Source organism: Acanthochromis polyacanthus, chromosome 10, assembly GCF_021347895.1.
Source record: "Acanthochromis polyacanthus isolate Apoly-LR-REF ecotype Palm Island chromosome 10, KAUST_Apoly_ChrSc, whole genome shotgun sequence".
Classification (NCBI taxonomy): domain Eukaryota; kingdom Metazoa; phylum Chordata; class Actinopteri; family Pomacentridae; genus Acanthochromis; species Acanthochromis polyacanthus.
The window spans coordinates 20,988,064-21,005,004 of record NC_067122.1 but is presented as its reverse complement, the minus strand read 5'-3'; the positions used below and the strand labels follow the sequence as shown (position 1 = coordinate 21,005,004).

The following is a 16,941-nucleotide window of genomic DNA, read 5'->3' as shown; positions in this document are numbered from 1 at the left end:
GGATCCTTGTGAGGACAAAAGGCACAAGGACATCTGGTCCAAAGAGAAAACATGTGACCGCTTCCCCAAACTGCTCGTCATCGGGCCTCAGAAGACAGGTGAGACGCAGTGCTTCAACACCCTCTACAGGACAGAGTTAGAAAGGATTACAGGAGAAGTTCCTCATTCAGTCCAAAGCAGAAGTAGTGTTTTGTTCCAAGTGGAGTGAAAATGTTGATTATGTCTTTGAAAATCTGAGATGTGTGTTTTTTACTGTTGTCTGCCGTGGTTGCATTTTGCAGCACGAGTTCTTTGCTACTCAGAGGAGATTTACGTAATTTCTCAGCACATTCCTTTAAACCTTCTGCGTTATTTCCTCCCTTTATCTTCTCGATGCTATTCGCTCTTTCGTTCTCCTCTCAGGGACAACGGCCCTTTATCTGTTTCTTGGCATGCACCCTGATCTGACCAGTAACTACCCCAGCAAGGAGACGTTTGAAGAGATCCAGTTCTTTAATGGACACAACTATCACAGAGGCATTGACTGGTAGGAAGACTTTCACTCACATCATGTTATTTTTTTTTTTTCTTGCCACAGCAGAATTGTGGCAGCAGTGAGTCACTGATGACATCTAACCAAAGAGAGAGTTTCAGAGGTGGCTCCATGATATAGCTCATATTTTTTGTCTTAAAAGGTCTATTTGATGACTCTTTATCATCTCTATTTGAGGAAATTGTTTTTCAGGTGCAGTTAATTGCATTCATAGTACAATAAAATCATGTTTTTTTCCCCCCTGTTTTGTATTTAAAAGTGCAGGTTTGAAAGTGCTGTGCATGTCAAATAAAATTTAAAAACACAGTTAAGCACACTATTGACAAAAACATGTTATTTTTACACACTAGCAACTTTTGAGACTTTGGACTGTTCTTCCTCAACTCCTCGGAAGATAGCAGTTTATCTGTTGAACATGTGCATGTGTGCATATTTGATGAAATGATACCTCATTTGGTTACATAAACATGATATTTCAGAAAGCATGCTATAAATAAGAAAAACCCAAAAAGCACTAGTAATTGTCTTAATGCAAATAAGTTTCTAACCTGCCTGCAGTGTCTTGTCTCAAGCATTAAAATGCAAATGATATCCACTCATTAGTCCCATGCCTAAATGCAAAACCAACACCAGAAATGACACCTATTTATTTAGAAAGTCTTTGTTCAGGGTTTCCTCTAATTGGTTTCGAGCTGCATTAATATGAAGCTTCGCACGTTGCAGCACCTAAAAAGAATCCAACACAAAATTCACTTGGCAGGTTAGAAATTTGTGCCTGAGCTGCACAAATATTAACATTGTACAACACTACACAATGTTAGATGTTCGTTTTTTTTGTTATTGTTTGTATGTGTGGTGCCAGGCTGTTGTGCATGGCTAATCACCCACACCATGAACAGAGAACTTGTCCTCATCTGCAGAGAGCAAACTGGACCAGGCCATCTGTGGATCTGCTTGTCACGCCGTTTTTGTGTTTGTTGTGTGTCAGGTACATGGAATACTTCCCTCTGCCCTCCAACACCAGTTCAGACTACTACTTTGAGAAGAGTGCCAACTACTTTGATTCTGAGGTCGCCGCTCAGAGGGCTGCAGCTCTCCTGCCCAAAGCCAAGATCGTCACCATCCTCATCAACCCGGCGGACCGAGCTTACTCTTGGTACCAGGTCGGTCACGAGCAGCGCTGAGCTGGAGAGTTTTGTCACAAAGGTGGCTTAGTTTTAACCTGCTAAATCTCCATGGTAACTGATGCCGCAGGTCATGTTCGGAGTTTAGATTTGAATGGGCTGTAACCTGTTGAGCTGTGTGTTGCTTATATCACTGAATGAAGTCGTGCAGGTACAGCATGGCGCATCGTGTTGCCCTGGGAACCTGCATGTATTCAGCTGGTGATGCAGAAATCGCATAAATATGTTTTTATTTTTGGTCCTGATTTGCAGCCAAGTCTGTTTTCACTGCTGGCACTGCAGCTGATTAACACATTTATTAATCGACTGGTATTTTTTAACAGTAATATTCATTTTACTTTGGCCAAAAAAATTAGGAAAATCCTGCATTACGGGACAGCGTCAGACCGAAATGTACTTCAGGAGGACATAATGTTTAAATATATGAAGTTAAAGAGTTTTATTGTGCAGCTATCGATGAGAAATAAGTGATCAGTTAAATGAATGCATTACCAGAAAACATGTTTACCTGTTTTCTACCAGCATTCCTTCCTTCCAGTCGCAGCTTTTTACAGTCATACATTCTTATATTCCTCATTGTTCTCCATTCAGACATCCTGTTGACTGAAGCAGAAGAAGAGTCACGTGATGCACACCCTTTTATGTGAACGAGTTTGCAGCAGAAAGTCTGAGTTAGCAAAGACAGTTGATCACCACTTTCATGATATCCGTTAACTCTGACAGAGGTTTTAGTATTTGCCGAGCCGACTTACACAACGGAAGCTCGGCTATGCCAAACTTGCATCGTAGTAAAGCCTCCTGCTTTGTTCACCTTTAATTATAAATCATTCTAATATGATATTTCCTTTCTCCTCACAGCACCAAAGAGCTCATGATGACCCAGTGGCGTTGAAGTACTCCTTCCACGACGTCATCACTGCGGGCCACAACGCTCCGGTCAAACTACGGGTTCTCCAGAATCGCTGCCTGGTGCCGGGTTGGTACGCCATCCACCTGGAGCGCTGGCTCAACTTCTACCACTCCAGCCAGGTATGTAGGATGTTTTCATGCACATAGTGATAAGCCAGTCAGTGAGCAATGTTAATGCTAATTCTGCTCATGTTGAAGTGTAAAAATGCCCTCCAGTGGGTATATTAAGCTTTATAATAATGGGTTTGTGGTAAGAGGCTTGTCCTCTCTTTTTTACATTCTTTACAGGGAATGTTTTCAATCTACTTAACCTTGAGGGAGAGGAAGCTGCCCTTTAGGGACACTTAAGAGGAAAAACAAGCACTTATTATCCCAAACATTTCAAATTTATAAGCTGCCCAACTAAGCTACGGTTAAGTGTGGGCAGCATTACCAAACAGTAATGTCAGTTCATTAGAGATCATTTCATTCTATTTTGACCTTTTCATAAAGCCTTTATGGTAATAAGCAAAAACTAAATGTATTTTTGAGCCCTGGAACCTTGTTAAAATGTAAATGCAGCGAAAAACAGCTGCTGTGTTCTTGAGCTAATGTTTGGTTTCTTTTTGTGTCTCACCCAGTTGTTAGTTTTGGATGGACAGATGCTGAAAACTGAGCCTGCTTCAGTCATGGATAAAATCCAGAAGTTTCTTGGCCTCGCTAACATTATCAACTACCACAAGATCTTAGCGTAAGTATCCCCCGTCACAGTTCAGCTGCAGTGTAATGTTTCACCTGCCAAGTTTACAAATTAATTGAACAGACTGATTTATGGCCTTGCTGGTGGTGAATCAACTCCAAATGCAGATGTGGAATTTTGTCACCTGGCAGGAGTCAGTTTCTGCTCTTGTTATGCTGCATAAACCCAAAAAAATGTGCCTGTCATCTCTCTACTGGTGCCGTCTGAGAACCACATTTGTAGTTATTAAAGGAAAATGCATATATGCAATTATTGACAGTCCCATCCAGTCACGCATTAGGGAATTTAAAATGCCTTTGTTGTGAATAATGCATTTTTTCCGATTGCTTTTCCACAGAAAACCTAATCTGACTCGTTTAATGTCTTAAAAGCACGTCAAATTTTTTCTTTGAAAATGTAAATATTGTTCATTTTAAAGGTTTATCTGCTCAAAACAAGATTTCCCACACACTCTTGGAATGTGTGCTGGAAGAAATAACCGTGTTTTTTTCATTTCTTTAAAGTGGTTACTGGACTGGGATTATTTGTAGAGTCGAGAAATTGCGGTCGTACGTGCATGAGCTGCAAAACAAAGAGCGAGACTGTCTATTAAAATGCAATCAGAACTTTAAATTAAGTGTTTTGAAGTTCATAATGTTTTCTTGTATCTCTTACGCACAGGTTCGACCCGAAGAAAGGCTTTTGGTGTCAGCTGCTGGAAGGAGGGAAGACAAAGTGTTTGGGAAAGAGTAAAGGACGCAGGTACCCTGACATGGACCCAGAGGTATGATCGTGTTCTCGTCTTTAGAGTCACATTTGCTGTACATTAGTTTCTTTACATCTAATTTGCCACTTTGTCTTATTCAGTCCCAGGGGTTCCTCAGGGAGTACTATAGGGATCACAACATCGAGCTGTCGAAGCTGCTCTACAGGATGGGTCAGCCGCTGCCCAGCTGGCTCCGAGAAGAGCTGGTCCACACCAGGTAGCAGCACCACCGGAGAAGACCACAGCTCCACACTGAACCACTGCTCTACCCTGCTGGGGCTCACTGGCCACCCGGCCTGAAGGGTCAAAGATCCCAAACAGTTTCGACAGAAAGGAAAAATGTTGAAATTCGAGGGAGGGATGCCCAACTAGACCTCAAAACGTAACCGCGATCTTCCCAAATACGGGCAGCAGTGGACGAACCAGGAACACGGGAAAGCCTAATGGTTTGTCCTGAAGAAGAAACAGGGAAGTGGTGGCACATGAGGGACCTGCAGTGTTTGGTAATCACATCACTGGTTCTCCTCAGTCAAACGTTCTTTTCTTCACATGAACTTCTTCCTGGAAATGAAAAAGAGGAAAAAAGGGTCTGAAGCTTGAGCAGCTTCAGGTTTGGAAAACGGGTGACAGAAGAATGAACGGCGTCATCTGTTCATGCAGGAAAACAGGCAACGAAATGCAGACTTAAAGGTTGGCTGCCTGATCGACAGAGAGACATTGGTTGCAAATGCCTTTGACATAAGTGTTTTCATGAGGGGACACCTGGAGTCTTGACTCAGGCTGCATGTTGTAGCCTTACTCGATAGGCCTTGGTAGAATCTAGTTATCACATTTACAAGTGCCAGGACAGAATCTTCATTATACTATTACCACGTGGACTTTTGAGGGTTCTTTTTTCATTTTAATTTTATGTTTTGTTTTTCTGATTTTAACGTTTCTATAATGCTGATGGCAATGCATTGTTTTAGAATGTACCAAAACTAAACATCTTAGCTACGTTGTTTTCACATAGGCAGGGTGTACAGGGCAGTTATTTATCCTGTGTTCAGCTCAGCCTGCTTTTCAGTCAGTTTCATGACCTCTGAGCTGGCTGAAGCAGGGACGAGTAGGATTGAAAGCACAATGTTTTAGGCACTCGAGCAAATGTCGATTCTGAACGTACAGGTTACTGGAAAGCACACGAACACAACGGCTCCTCCGACTACAATCTGTGAAGAAGATCATAAGCTAGCTACTGTATCTTTAAATAAGCCCTCTGGTCCGATAGATTCAGATCGTGTACAGAAACCAGTGTGCATTTCAAAATCTGTTTTCAGCATCTGGTTTTTTTTTGTTTTGTTTTGTTTTTGTCAAAACTGTATATTTTGTCTTCTGTTTTATTTCACTTCATTTACTATAGGATTTTAATTCGGGGGCGGGGAGAGGAAAAAATAACGCTGTCTCTGGGTAAAAAGCGTGTAAAGCCACCAGGCGAAAACAGTCTGCCCAGTGACACCACACGGACGTTTGGTTGTCGGTCGAGGCGTCACCACTGCAACTAGATGTCAAGCATAGATAACAAAAAGCTGCTCTTATTGCAATAGTTTTGTACAATGTTCTGATGTAATAACAATGCACATGTTGGTCCATTATTTCCTGACTTTGTAATGTACATAATGCGAAAAACCCCTCGGTAGACCTAAATTATTGAATGTGTTTGGGTTTACACTCTCCATCAGCCCATTCTTCTTAGTGTGAACTGTCAGTGCTGTGCTGAGGGGAGTTTGGATGTTTTCATTGTGCGAAGGTGCGTCGCTAAGATTATTTCCTCTCATGTCCTCTCACTGCCAACTATTGTACAAAGGTACCAAGTCTCTCCATATAAAGTATTAAGTGATAACACATAACAGCAACGATGGTACTAATCTCCTGGACTGTATGATAAAGATTTGTAATTGTTGTCAATAATTTTTACAGTGTAACTAATATTGTCGGTGCTTTTTAATTTGCAAATAAAACACCACTGTATTTTTCAGTAGTTGCATCGTTTTTCTTCTCTTCTTTCTCAGCCGAGCTTCGAGGCGATAATAAAACCCACTTGTACTTTTCAGGGTAGCTGCTAATTCAAAGTGAATCTGTGGCTGCTTTTGTTGAGATTCCAAGAAAACCTTTCAGTTTCTCGGTGTTTGGCTTGGACATGACTGAAAATCACACTGATTTGCATTGTGGTTTCACTTCAGAGTGAGGTACTTTCGAGAAGCTGAATTCCTTCCTCATTGTCGGATAAAACGCCTTGTTCCAGAACAAAACAAATCAGGTTTTTAAAATATCCTTTGTCCCATGTTTAACCAAAGCTGCAATAGATTGACATGTACACACGTGGACAAAATTGTTGGTACCCCTCAGTTAAAGAAGGAAAAACCCACAATTCTCACTGAAATCACTTGAAACTCACAAAAGTAACAATAAATAAAAATTTATTGAAAATTAAATAATCAAAAACAGCCATTACTTTTGAATTGTTGATTAACATAATTATTTAAAAAAACAAACTAATGAAACAGGCCTGGACAAAAATGATGGTACCTCTATAAAAGATTGAAAACTATTTGACCAGAGTGACATGATTAACTCAGGTGTGTCATTTAATTGACATCACAGGTGTTTCCAAACTCATAATCAGTCAGTCTGCCTATTTAAAGGGAGACAAGTAGTCACCCTGCTGTTTGGTGAAAAGGTGTGTACCACACTGAACATGGACAACAGAAAGCGAAGGAGAGAATTGTCCCAGGACATCCGAAAAAAAATTATAGACAAACATCTTAAAGGTAAAGGCTATAAGACCATCTCTAAACAGCTTGAAGTTCCTGTGACAACAGTGGCTCATATTATTCAGAAGTTCAAGACCCACGGGACAGTAGCCAACCTCCCTGGACGTGGCCGCAAGAGGAAAATTGATGACAAATTGAAGAGACGGATCGTTGGAATTGTATCCAAAGAGCCCAGAGCAACCTCCAAAGAAATTAAAGGTGAACTCCAAGGCCAAGGTACATCAGTGTCAGATCGCACCATTCGTCGTTGTTTGAGCCAAAGTGGACTTCATGGGAGACGACCAAGGAGGACACCACTGCTGAAAAAAACTCATAAAAAAGCCAGACTGGAATTTGCAAAAATGCATGTTGACAAGCCACAAAGCTTCTGGGAGAATGTCCTTTGGACAGATGAGACCAAACTGGAGCTTTTTGGTAAGGCACATCAACTCTATGTTCATAGTCTCAAAAACCAAGCATACGAAGAAAAGAACACTGTCCCTACGGTGAAACATGGAGGAGGCTCAGTAATGTTTTGGGGCTGCTTTGCTGCATCTGGCACAGGGTGTCTTGAAAGTGTGCAAGGTACGATGAAATCTGAAGACTATCAAGGCATTCTGGAGAGAAATGTGCTGCCTAGTGTCAGAAAGCTTGGTCTCAGTCGCAGGTCATGGGTCTTCCAACAGGACAACGATCCAAAACACACAGCCAAAAACACCCAAGAATGGCTGAGAGAAAAGCGTTGGACTATTCTAAAGTGGCCTTCTATGAGCCCAGATCTGAATCCCATTGAACATATGTGGAAGGAGCTGAAACATGCCATTTGGAGAAGACACCCATCAAACCTGAGACAACTGGAGCTGTTTGCTCATGAGGAGTGGGCCAAAATACCTGTTGACAGCTGCAGAACGCTCATTGACAAATACAGAAATCGTTTAATTGCAGTGATTGCCTCAAAAGGTTGTGCAACAAAATATTAAGTTATGGGTACCATCATTTTTGTCCAGCCCTATTTCATTAGTTTGTTTTTTTAAATAATTATGTTAATCAACAATTCAAAAGTGATGGCTGATTTTGATTTTTTAATTTTCAATCAATTTTTATTTATTGTTACTTTTGTGAGTTTCAAGTGATTTCAGTGAGAATTGTGGGTTTTTCCTTCTTTAACTGAGGGGTACCAACAATTTTGTCCACGTGTGTATCACATGCTTGTTCATGTTACCTTCCTGCTTGGGGGAAAACACCCAAAACAAGACAAAGTAGCCTCCTCTGTTGTTCCAGGAAATAAGACAACATAAATAACAATCAGTTGCTGAATTTAGGAATATTAATGTACTTGCTACTGTTCAAATATTATTAGTACACAAATTTCACAAAAAGGTGCATTTCAATTTTAAATTTCCCCTATAAAATTTCTACTTAAAAAAAAAGGAAAAACATTGAACTATAGAAAGTACATAGATCATTGTTATAGTACTACCGTAATGAAATAATATTGTAGTAATAAAACACAGTTTATAACGCCATTGTAGAAAACAGTTTGGTATAGAATTAACAAAGACTATAGAAAAGACCACACAACAGAACGGGTTAGGGTGAAATCAACCTGGAGTCTGCTTCTGACAACCAGTGATGCTGTTAAAAAGTGACCAATCAGAGCTCTCTGCGTTGATCCATCCCACAGGGTGTTTAAGACGGAGACTTTCTGAGGAAGCTGCACGGTGTTCCTTCCTCATTTCCAAAGGCAATTTATGCACTTGATCTGCGGGGTTCTTTCCACTGTTTTGTCTTGAAGAAGCTGAGAGAGACATCCAAGAGAGATGGCCGAGACTCGAGATGATAGGCCCCTGGACACAGGGAGTCTGGCAGCCAGTGAGGAGGCCCTTGTGCCCCGGACAGCAACCAGAGGGTGAGAACTTATTATATAAAAGTTTTATTCATAATAACAACATGGTTTCTCAGAAGGTATAGCCACAATGTAAACTCTGCTTAGAAAGTAAAGGTTTTATTTTGCATTCAGCTAAATCACAAGTGAGAAATATATCAGAATTAAAGTGGATTATTAGAGTTCGCTTGAAATTTATTTTAGGCATAGAAAATATATTCAAAAATGTGCTGTTTTACTTTTTCAGACTAGCTCATGAAACAGTGAAACCATGTAGATGTATTATTTTCTATATATGCTGCATTCAAATGTTATGTGTTGCAACATTTCTGATATTTAATATGTGTTAAAAAATAATTACACTCTTAACTGCTCTTGATTAACCTGGAAAGTACAAATTTCACTCTACATCGAGACGAGGGCTCTGCCTAGTAACTGCTGATGCAGTGATTTCTAATTGGTTCATAAATAATCAGAGAAGCTTATTGGCCATTTTTGCTTTTTGCACTTAGAAATAGATATCTTTATGAGTGATAAATCTTATCATTGTCCCTGAAGTATATAAAAAAACTTGGCAGCAGAAGATTACTAATGATTAAAGCTTGCTGTTCCCTAACACTGACTAGATTGTTGACTTTGATGCATTTCTGGTTAAAATCACTGTCTTAAAAATAAATGAGATTTTGCATCTTAATCATGAAATAACCCCTGACAGGATTGAATGATGTTGTTTACATACAGTACATGGGGATACATGAGTTTCTTGAAGCTTTCTTTAGATTATGTAACAATTCTGTAAGAAATTAATGTGCTGTTGGGGTTTGGAAACTTTTTTTGAGATGTAGCTTATTTTACAGCAGCATACATGTCTTTTAACAAGCTCTAAATCAGAGCAGGCTGTGTACTTCCTTGTAACATCAGTGGAAGTCATCTGCCTAGTAACCAGTGATGCTTAAATTCTATTGGCTGAAGCAGCATCAGAACAAGGGACTGTATTCAAGTCTCTTGTTTACATATATGTGTGTGTGTGTATATACATATATATATATATATATATATATATATATATATATATATATATATATGACTTAATGTAGATTTTGGTTTATTTTCATTTAAAGTATGGATGAAAATTGCTGGTTTATGTATTATGTCACAAACTACTAAAAGACAGGACAAAGGTCAAGGCAAGAATCCACCAAATGGTTATTATCAGTTAATTAGCACAAAAACAGTTCAGAGGTCATCTACATCAGCAATATCAGCATGGATGGACGTGTGCCCCTTTTAACATGAAAGTGTTAAAGACCAGTGGTTTCAGCACATATTTCTTATTAGTAATAAGCACAAAAAAATGCAGAAACAAAGAAATTCAGATATTTACTAAACAGTGACATTTTGCATCATAATGTTTTTGGAATTGTTAGCAGAAAATATTGTTTATGGCATGAACACTGGTTTTTCTGATGGGTTTTGGGTTCTTTTTTAGGCCTGGACTGTCCAAAATCTAAATTAATTGCCCATTTAAATGCCACTCAGTGCACTTTTGGAAATCCCCTCAAGTCATTTTAATACTATGGGATCTTTTGTAAAAGTTAGAATCACACTTTTTATTTCTCTCAGATTTTCTATGCGTCCTTTCTCCCTCTGAGCTCCGCTGTTTTGTCTTCTTCAAGTGACACGTTTTACTTGGGGTTTTTTTTGCAGGGGCTCCAACAAACGTGCCTTCAAGATTGCAGGCATCACGACTTTGGCATGTGTGCTGGTGGCCAGCCAGGTCTTCACTGCCTACATGGTGTTCGACCAGAAGCAGCAGATCCACACGCTTCAGAGGAACTCGGAAAAACTTAGCAAAGATGTGTCCCGCGCATCCCAGACTCCCGGAGGTATTAAAATCATAATTACTACACAGAGCAGGCCGGCCCATAGAGACACGTCATTGTCAATATTAGTCATCAGACAGGAGGGAGAGGAGGAAGAAGAGGGCTGAAGAGGTGGAGAGGGAAGTTAGTGTTGGTTCTGAAGAAGTTGATGTGAAAGCTGGATAGAGAAATGAAAGTGTGTTAATTCACAGGGAGGAAATAACTGCCTGATATCTTCATGCTGATGTTACTGATGTAAGATTTAAAGAAGTAATGTTTGGAATTCCCTGAATATATTCTACATCCATTCTGTTCCAAAACCTTGCTTTTGTGGTTGACATGTAGGACAAATCTGTGTCACCAAAGTGCATGACCAGGAAAGACAATAAAACTTTCATTGTACACTGATGAACAGAGAGCATTATTAAGGGTTTTCCATTCCAAATTCTTACAGTCCACTTGCTCTCCCATTTCTGATTTGTTTGAAACTTTTTTATTATAAATTATGGATTTTTAAAAATAATGTCGTGAAATTTTAGATTACTGTACAACCAAATACTCTTCAAGACTTTTTTTCTAAAAATGCCTGTACTGTCATTTTCCATTGTGTAATTGATTCAGGAGCCATAAGATTTATCAAGGCGGTGAATTTATCTGTGTGAGTTGAAATATGAAAAATAAGTAGCCATCATGAAAGGCTAATCTTTGAACACATTAACAAAGAATTATAACAGTGATATTTTCTAAACCACATGTAGTTGCTTGTTATAACAATACAAAACAAAATATATTCTAATATGAATTACTTCATAATATGAAATGAAAGTTATTTTCATTGAGCTTTTTAAACTGACTTTACAGATATGACAAATTTTACCACAAAAACAAAAATTATATATATTATCATTATTATGATATAAAATTGAATTTAAATGTGTAAGAAAAATTAGAAAAATATTATTTTTGAATATATATATATATATATATATATATATATATACATATATATATACACACGCCATAAAACTTAATAGAAATAAAGAAACTCATGACTTGAGATGGAATGACACTGGCATAGCATTTTGTTCACTTTGACTTTTCTAGTCTTATGTTTTTGTCCGGGTTTTATATATATATACTTTTTTGTCTTTCGTTTGTCTTGTATTTTAATTTGTTTTAGCCCATTTTAAAGTTTTTCTGTGGAATGTTTTCAGACACACAAAGTTGATTATTTTGCCCTGCATGTTAACTTAATTTACTGTTCCTTGTTTTTCAGCTCGCGGTCCAATGCGGATGGCCATGCCCATGAACACCCTGCCTCTGCTGATGGATTTCACTTCTGAGGACAAACCCTCGAAAGTAAGTGTACTCTTGCTTCCTGGACAAACCCTTTATGTAATACTTAAAGTGAATCCCAAATGATTGAATATGAAACTTTTATGTTAAATGTACATACTCTGAATACTTGACTTCTCTTTTTCCTGCCATCAGAAAGTTGAGGAACCTGAATTTGTCAACGTGGAGAAACAGGTGATGGACCTCATGAAGGTTAGTTGCACTCAGTATCCTATGTGTCCTCACTTTGCTAATGTTACACTTCTGTTGCTAAACTTCTGACATGTTTTGAGCAGGACTCCCAGCTGCCGCACTTCAACGAGACCTTCCTGGCCAACGTGCAGAGCCTGCAGCAACAGATGGATGACAGCGAGTGGAAGGTGAAGCCTCACACACTCTCAGATGGAGCTAATCAAGCCAAAATATAAATAAATCAAATGAGTTGATCTCATCAGCGGTGTTTGTTTAACACATTGCTTTCTGCAGAGCTTCCGGTCTTGGGTGCGTTTCTGGCTGATCTTCCAGATGGCCCAGGAGGAGCCTGCACCCCCAACATCTCAGCCAGGTTACTGCAACTTTATTCCCTTTAAATTTTAGCGTTTCGCTCATGTAAACACAAAGACAGATGCTGATTTTCCTACAATTCCTGTAGCCAGCAATATGCAACTGAAAGACCTCAGCTGTCTGTTATTACCGTGGGAATATCAGTGTAAGACAGAATTGATGGGGAGGGATATAATCAGTTTTAGTTGATTGACTTGAAAACACAAACCAAAAAACAGTGCTGGAAGCTAGGCAAGGTGTCTCCCCCCTTTTGCAGTCTTTTATGCTAAGCTAACTAGCTTAGCTAAATAGGCAGGTATGAGAGTAGTTTTAATTCTCTCATCTAACACAGCATGAAAGTGAAAAAGTAAATTTACCAAAAAGTTGCATTTCTTTTCCTGCACTCTCCATTACCACCTGCACATTGTTAATTGACAAAGTCCAGGAAAGCGGGCCCACATTACACTGATATTAGCATCGCTGCATTGGCTCCCCGTGTCTTCCAGGATTGATTTTAAGGTTCTCTTAATGGTTGTTAAGTGTCTTAATGGTCTTATGTCTCAGAGCTGCTTTTACATTATGAACCTTTGCGAACCCTGCGCTCCTCCAGCAGCCGTCCCTGGCTACCCCCGAAGCCAGAACACAGACTTAAGGTGAGGTGTCCTTCCAATTTTATGGCGTTCGCCTCTGGAACGACCTGCCGGAGAACCTCAGGGCCGCAGAGAACGTTCATGTTTTAAAGAGCAGGCTCAAGACCCACCTTTTTTTTAAAGTTTGATTTGATTTGAATTATGTGGTACAGTCACCGGTAATTAAAACCAAACACTCCTTTCATGTAGCATTGTTTCTAACTCCTTCCTTCAAACAGCCTCTGTGGTCAAGACCAAATGCCAGATTGAGGCAACAGCTGAACGCACCAAGATCGGTGAATACAGGCCCCAGTGTGATGAGGAGGGTCGCTACAAGCCCATCCAGTGCTGGTTCTCCAACGGCTTCTGCTGGTGTGTGGATACAGCCGGCAATCCCATCCAGGGCACCACCGTGCGCGGCCGTCCTCAGTGCAGCGGAGGTGAAGGACACAACTTAAATGACTCTTCTATTTTCACTTGACACTGTCATGAGTGATGACGAACTAAATTGCTTCCCTTGTTTTCCTGTTAGCTTCAGCCTATGCTCCTCGTCGCATGATGGTTGCCCCAGGATGATGCAGAAGACCTTCGTCCCTGATGGTGAGTCCCTCAGATGATCTGTAAAGATTTTACAAAATCAGGATGTTCATTTGCAACCCTTTCGAATGCTGCCCATCATCACTTGTTATGTTTCTCTTTTCACAGACAAATGAATCAAACGAAGCAACAGCTGAAGCAACTTCATGAAGCTATCTTTGCAGACATGAGAAATCATTTTTTAAAAACTTGATGCTGATCTGCTTCTAATAGATTCGTAGTTTTATTTCCTGATGAGCTTTTCTTCCATGTAATCCCATGACATTTAGCATTTTGTGGCTGCTTGAAATCAAACCAGTAGAGGACTGCTACACAGTTTCTATTTTTTTGTCATTTGTAGCAAATATATTTAGAGGTGTATCTGCATCATCTAAGCAGTGTTTATCAAAGTCTGTGAGTTTTTAAAGTGTTTCTTGCTCTAAACAATGCTTACAGGGTCAGTTCATCTAAACTACAAAATACAGAGATCATTCCACTTTCATGTCGTTTCAGTCCACTTTCATGATGGGAAAGTTTGTTGATGGAGCGTACAGCATTGAAAAATGACATTTAAAAATGTAAACAGCTGAAACTCTTTCCAGAAACTGTCCTCTGTTTCTCTGATAATCCACAAACCTCACAGAGGACAGTTCTCACAGGTACTGTTACTCTGGTAGAAAGTAGTATCTGTTAAAACTGTCCACAGTGAGTTCTGTGAATTATTCAGAGTAAAGGAGACAGATTCTGGAAAGAGATGCTGCTGTTTGATTTCTTAAATGTTTTCAATGCTGTCAGCACCACAAATTAAACCCAGCTAAATAAAACCAATACTACGTGCATGGCTGGATCGCATGAGAGTCGAGTAAGTTAACTTTGTTTAGTAATTTGGGTGAACCTGGACTTTATAAGTTGGGCGTTTGGGAGAAAGTGACTGCTATGTGAAGGTGTTTCTCTTAAGGTTAAATAAAGTTTTCCCAACAGCAGTGTGCATTATTTTACCAATGTCAAAATGTCGAGTCTGTTAAAAAAAACATATTTCAGCAGAAGTGGCACAAAAAAAATTAACGGAAAAAAGAAAATAACTATCTGAAGAATCATGCAGAAGATTAATAGTAATCTGTAGTTAAAACATTTGTATCTTTAATTTCACATAAAATAAGTAAATTATTGGCTTTCAATGTTTAATAACTGATGAAGATGTGCAAAATCAATGAAATGTCCAATTGTCAAAACTTCTAGCAATGTAAGATGTCTCATTTGACAAATGAGTATGTAAAATTACACAGCCAATACTTGTTTTTCTGCTAATTATCATTAATTTTATCTAATTTTTTTTAGAAATGTACAGGCAGCATTGGGTTACACAGTGGCTCTTTGGTTGGCGCTGTCACCTTGCAGCTCAAAGATCCTCAGTTTGTGTCCCTGCCTTCCTGGGATCTTTCCGTGTGGAGTTTGCATGTTCTCCCTGCTGGGTTTTCTCCAGGTTCTCCGGCTTCCTCCCACAGTCCAAAAACATGCTGAGGTTATTTGGTGATTCTAAATAGTTTCTAGGTGTGAATGTGCTTGTTGGTCTTTCACATCTTTCATTTTTCAATTAAATTAATCTTTGTCCCCTGCCTTCACTCTAAGTCAGCTGGGACAGGCCCCAGCGTCCCGTGACTTGAATGAGGATGAAGCGGTGTAGATGATGGATGGATGGATGGATGGATGGATGGATGGGGGAATTTTTACAGCATTAAATCTTTACTTAATCTACTAAATAAACGTGAAATAAGCTAAATTATGATACATATTTCAACAATTTTTATGTGTTAAACATTTTCTTTAAAAAAAATGTAATTATCAACAGTTGCAGGTTCTGTAACGGTTATCTTGTGTTCGACATGTAAATTAACAGTCCATTTTTGTAGCTTTATTGATATTTTCATGGATTTAAAAATATCAGAAAAAAATCTGTAAAATACAAAGAGAAAATACTACTAAATTACACATGTTCTTACAGTGTGTTAAAGATAAAAAGGGGGCCTTAATAAACTATGATAAACTGTGACTGCTGACTTAATCCTGGATTTTGTGACCTGTTTCTAGTTTCAAGTTTAACTTTCCAGTGAAGTACGCTTGACTTAGTTTTGCATTCGAGACGTTTCCTGTTCCCTTACTTTAAACATTAAGCATTTTTTCACAGCTTAACATTCATCATTTCAACCTTTAATCCTCATTCATGCAAGTTCTAAGGAAGACAGACACAAAAGAAGCCAAACTTCCACCCAGTCCAGTTTAAAATGAGGCCTTCTTATCAAACAATCATCAAATGAACAAGATCTGATAAACATCCGAGAGAAACTGTGCTGATCTCTGACTCAGCTGTTTTCACGGTCCTTGGCGACATGTAAATTGCTTGTATTGTTGGGCTGCGCATATCTGCCAACAAAATCTGGATGTCTGGAAAAGTGTTGATGGCTGTTGCTCTCCCTCGTGGTGCTGATGTCTAAAATATCTTGACTGTTAAAGTTTATTTTGCACTTCTTCCGTCATGTGTGGAGGAAGTGCTGTATGTCCCAGAATACAGATCGCACTCTTCTTTCAGAGGTGTGAGAAAAGGCAGTGGGAACACCTGAGGCAGAACATCAGAAGTCAGTTAAGAAATAAGCAGGTCATACGTTTTCAGTGCCAACAAATACTCATCTACGTCTGAACTGGATGGAGGCAAGCAAGTGTTTGATTTCAAGAAATACAAGAGGAGATTTAGATTTGTATAGTGTGTAATTTCTGAAGTGAAGCCAGAGGTACTTCTGCTGGATTTAGTGGACATGCTTTAGAAGATTAGAACACTGCATGGCGAATACTGTACTGTATCACCGACAAAACAGGTTATTTTTCTTTTACAATAATGGAACAAAAATGACTGTTAAGACAAACATGGGGAACATGTGTTCAGTTTCTGTAATAATCCAATTTTAGGTCAGAAATCCTTAATTCCCTAAAGAATTATGTGTTTGTTGTGTAATTTCTATACAGTGACGCCAAAGGTTCTTGTGTTGGAATAAGTAAACATTTTATATCCTATCTGAACACAGCATGACAACTCTATTGTAAAACATTACTGACAAAAGAAATGTATTTTTTGACAATTATGAAACTGAAATTAATGTACACAAATATTGTGATAAATGTGTTCAGTTTTTGGAAAAATCCCATTTTATGTCAGAAAGC

General features: G+C 39.0%; 2 protein-coding genes across 2 annotated transcripts in view; both read left to right on the top strand.

Annotated features, from left to right (window-relative positions):
* The window catches only part of ndst1a (N-deacetylase/N-sulfotransferase (heparan glucosaminyl) 1a), a 46,717-nt gene extending 40,594 nt beyond the window's left edge, over positions 1–6,123 (top strand). The window contains exons 9-15 of the mRNA XM_022189499.2: positions 2–98; positions 403–526; positions 1,521–1,695; positions 2,575–2,745; positions 3,246–3,355; positions 4,025–4,127; positions 4,211–6,123. Coding sequence (XP_022045191.1) covers positions 2–98; positions 403–526; positions 1,521–1,695; positions 2,575–2,745; positions 3,246–3,355; positions 4,025–4,127; positions 4,211–4,330 — 900 coding nt within the window. The 3' untranslated portion in view covers positions 4,331–6,123. The remainder of the gene's footprint in view (position 1; positions 99–402; positions 527–1,520; positions 1,696–2,574; positions 2,746–3,245; positions 3,356–4,024; positions 4,128–4,210) is intronic.
* A 2,498-nt stretch (positions 6,124–8,621) lies between these two features.
* cd74a (CD74 molecule, major histocompatibility complex, class II invariant chain a) lies at positions 8,622–14,708 on the top strand. The gene is made up of 9 exons (XM_022189498.2): positions 8,622–8,807; positions 10,491–10,669; positions 11,922–12,004; positions 12,137–12,193; positions 12,277–12,360; positions 12,467–12,545; positions 13,392–13,592; positions 13,685–13,752; positions 13,858–14,708. The coding sequence occupies exons 1-8, from the start codon at positions 8,719–8,721 to the stop codon at positions 13,726–13,728; spliced, it is 816 nt and encodes a 271-aa protein (XP_022045190.2). The 5' UTR covers positions 8,622–8,718; the 3' UTR covers positions 13,729–13,752; positions 13,858–14,708.
* Positions 14,709–16,941: the final 2,233 nt, after the last annotated feature.

Bases quoted from the DNA above. Each gene is read 5' to 3' on its own strand.
- cd74a (XM_022189498.2), top strand. From the start codon at position 8,719: ATGGCCGAGACTCGAGATGATAGGCCCCTGGACACAGGGAGTCTGGCA. The intron at 8,808-10,490 runs GTGAGAACTTAT...TTTTTTTTGCAG, and splicing joins CCCCGGACAGCAACCAGAGG to GGGCTCCAACAAACGTGCCT. The intron at 12,005-12,136 runs GTAAGTGTACTC...TCCTGCCATCAG, and splicing joins CTGAGGACAAACCCTCGAAA to AAAGTTGAGGAACCTGAATT.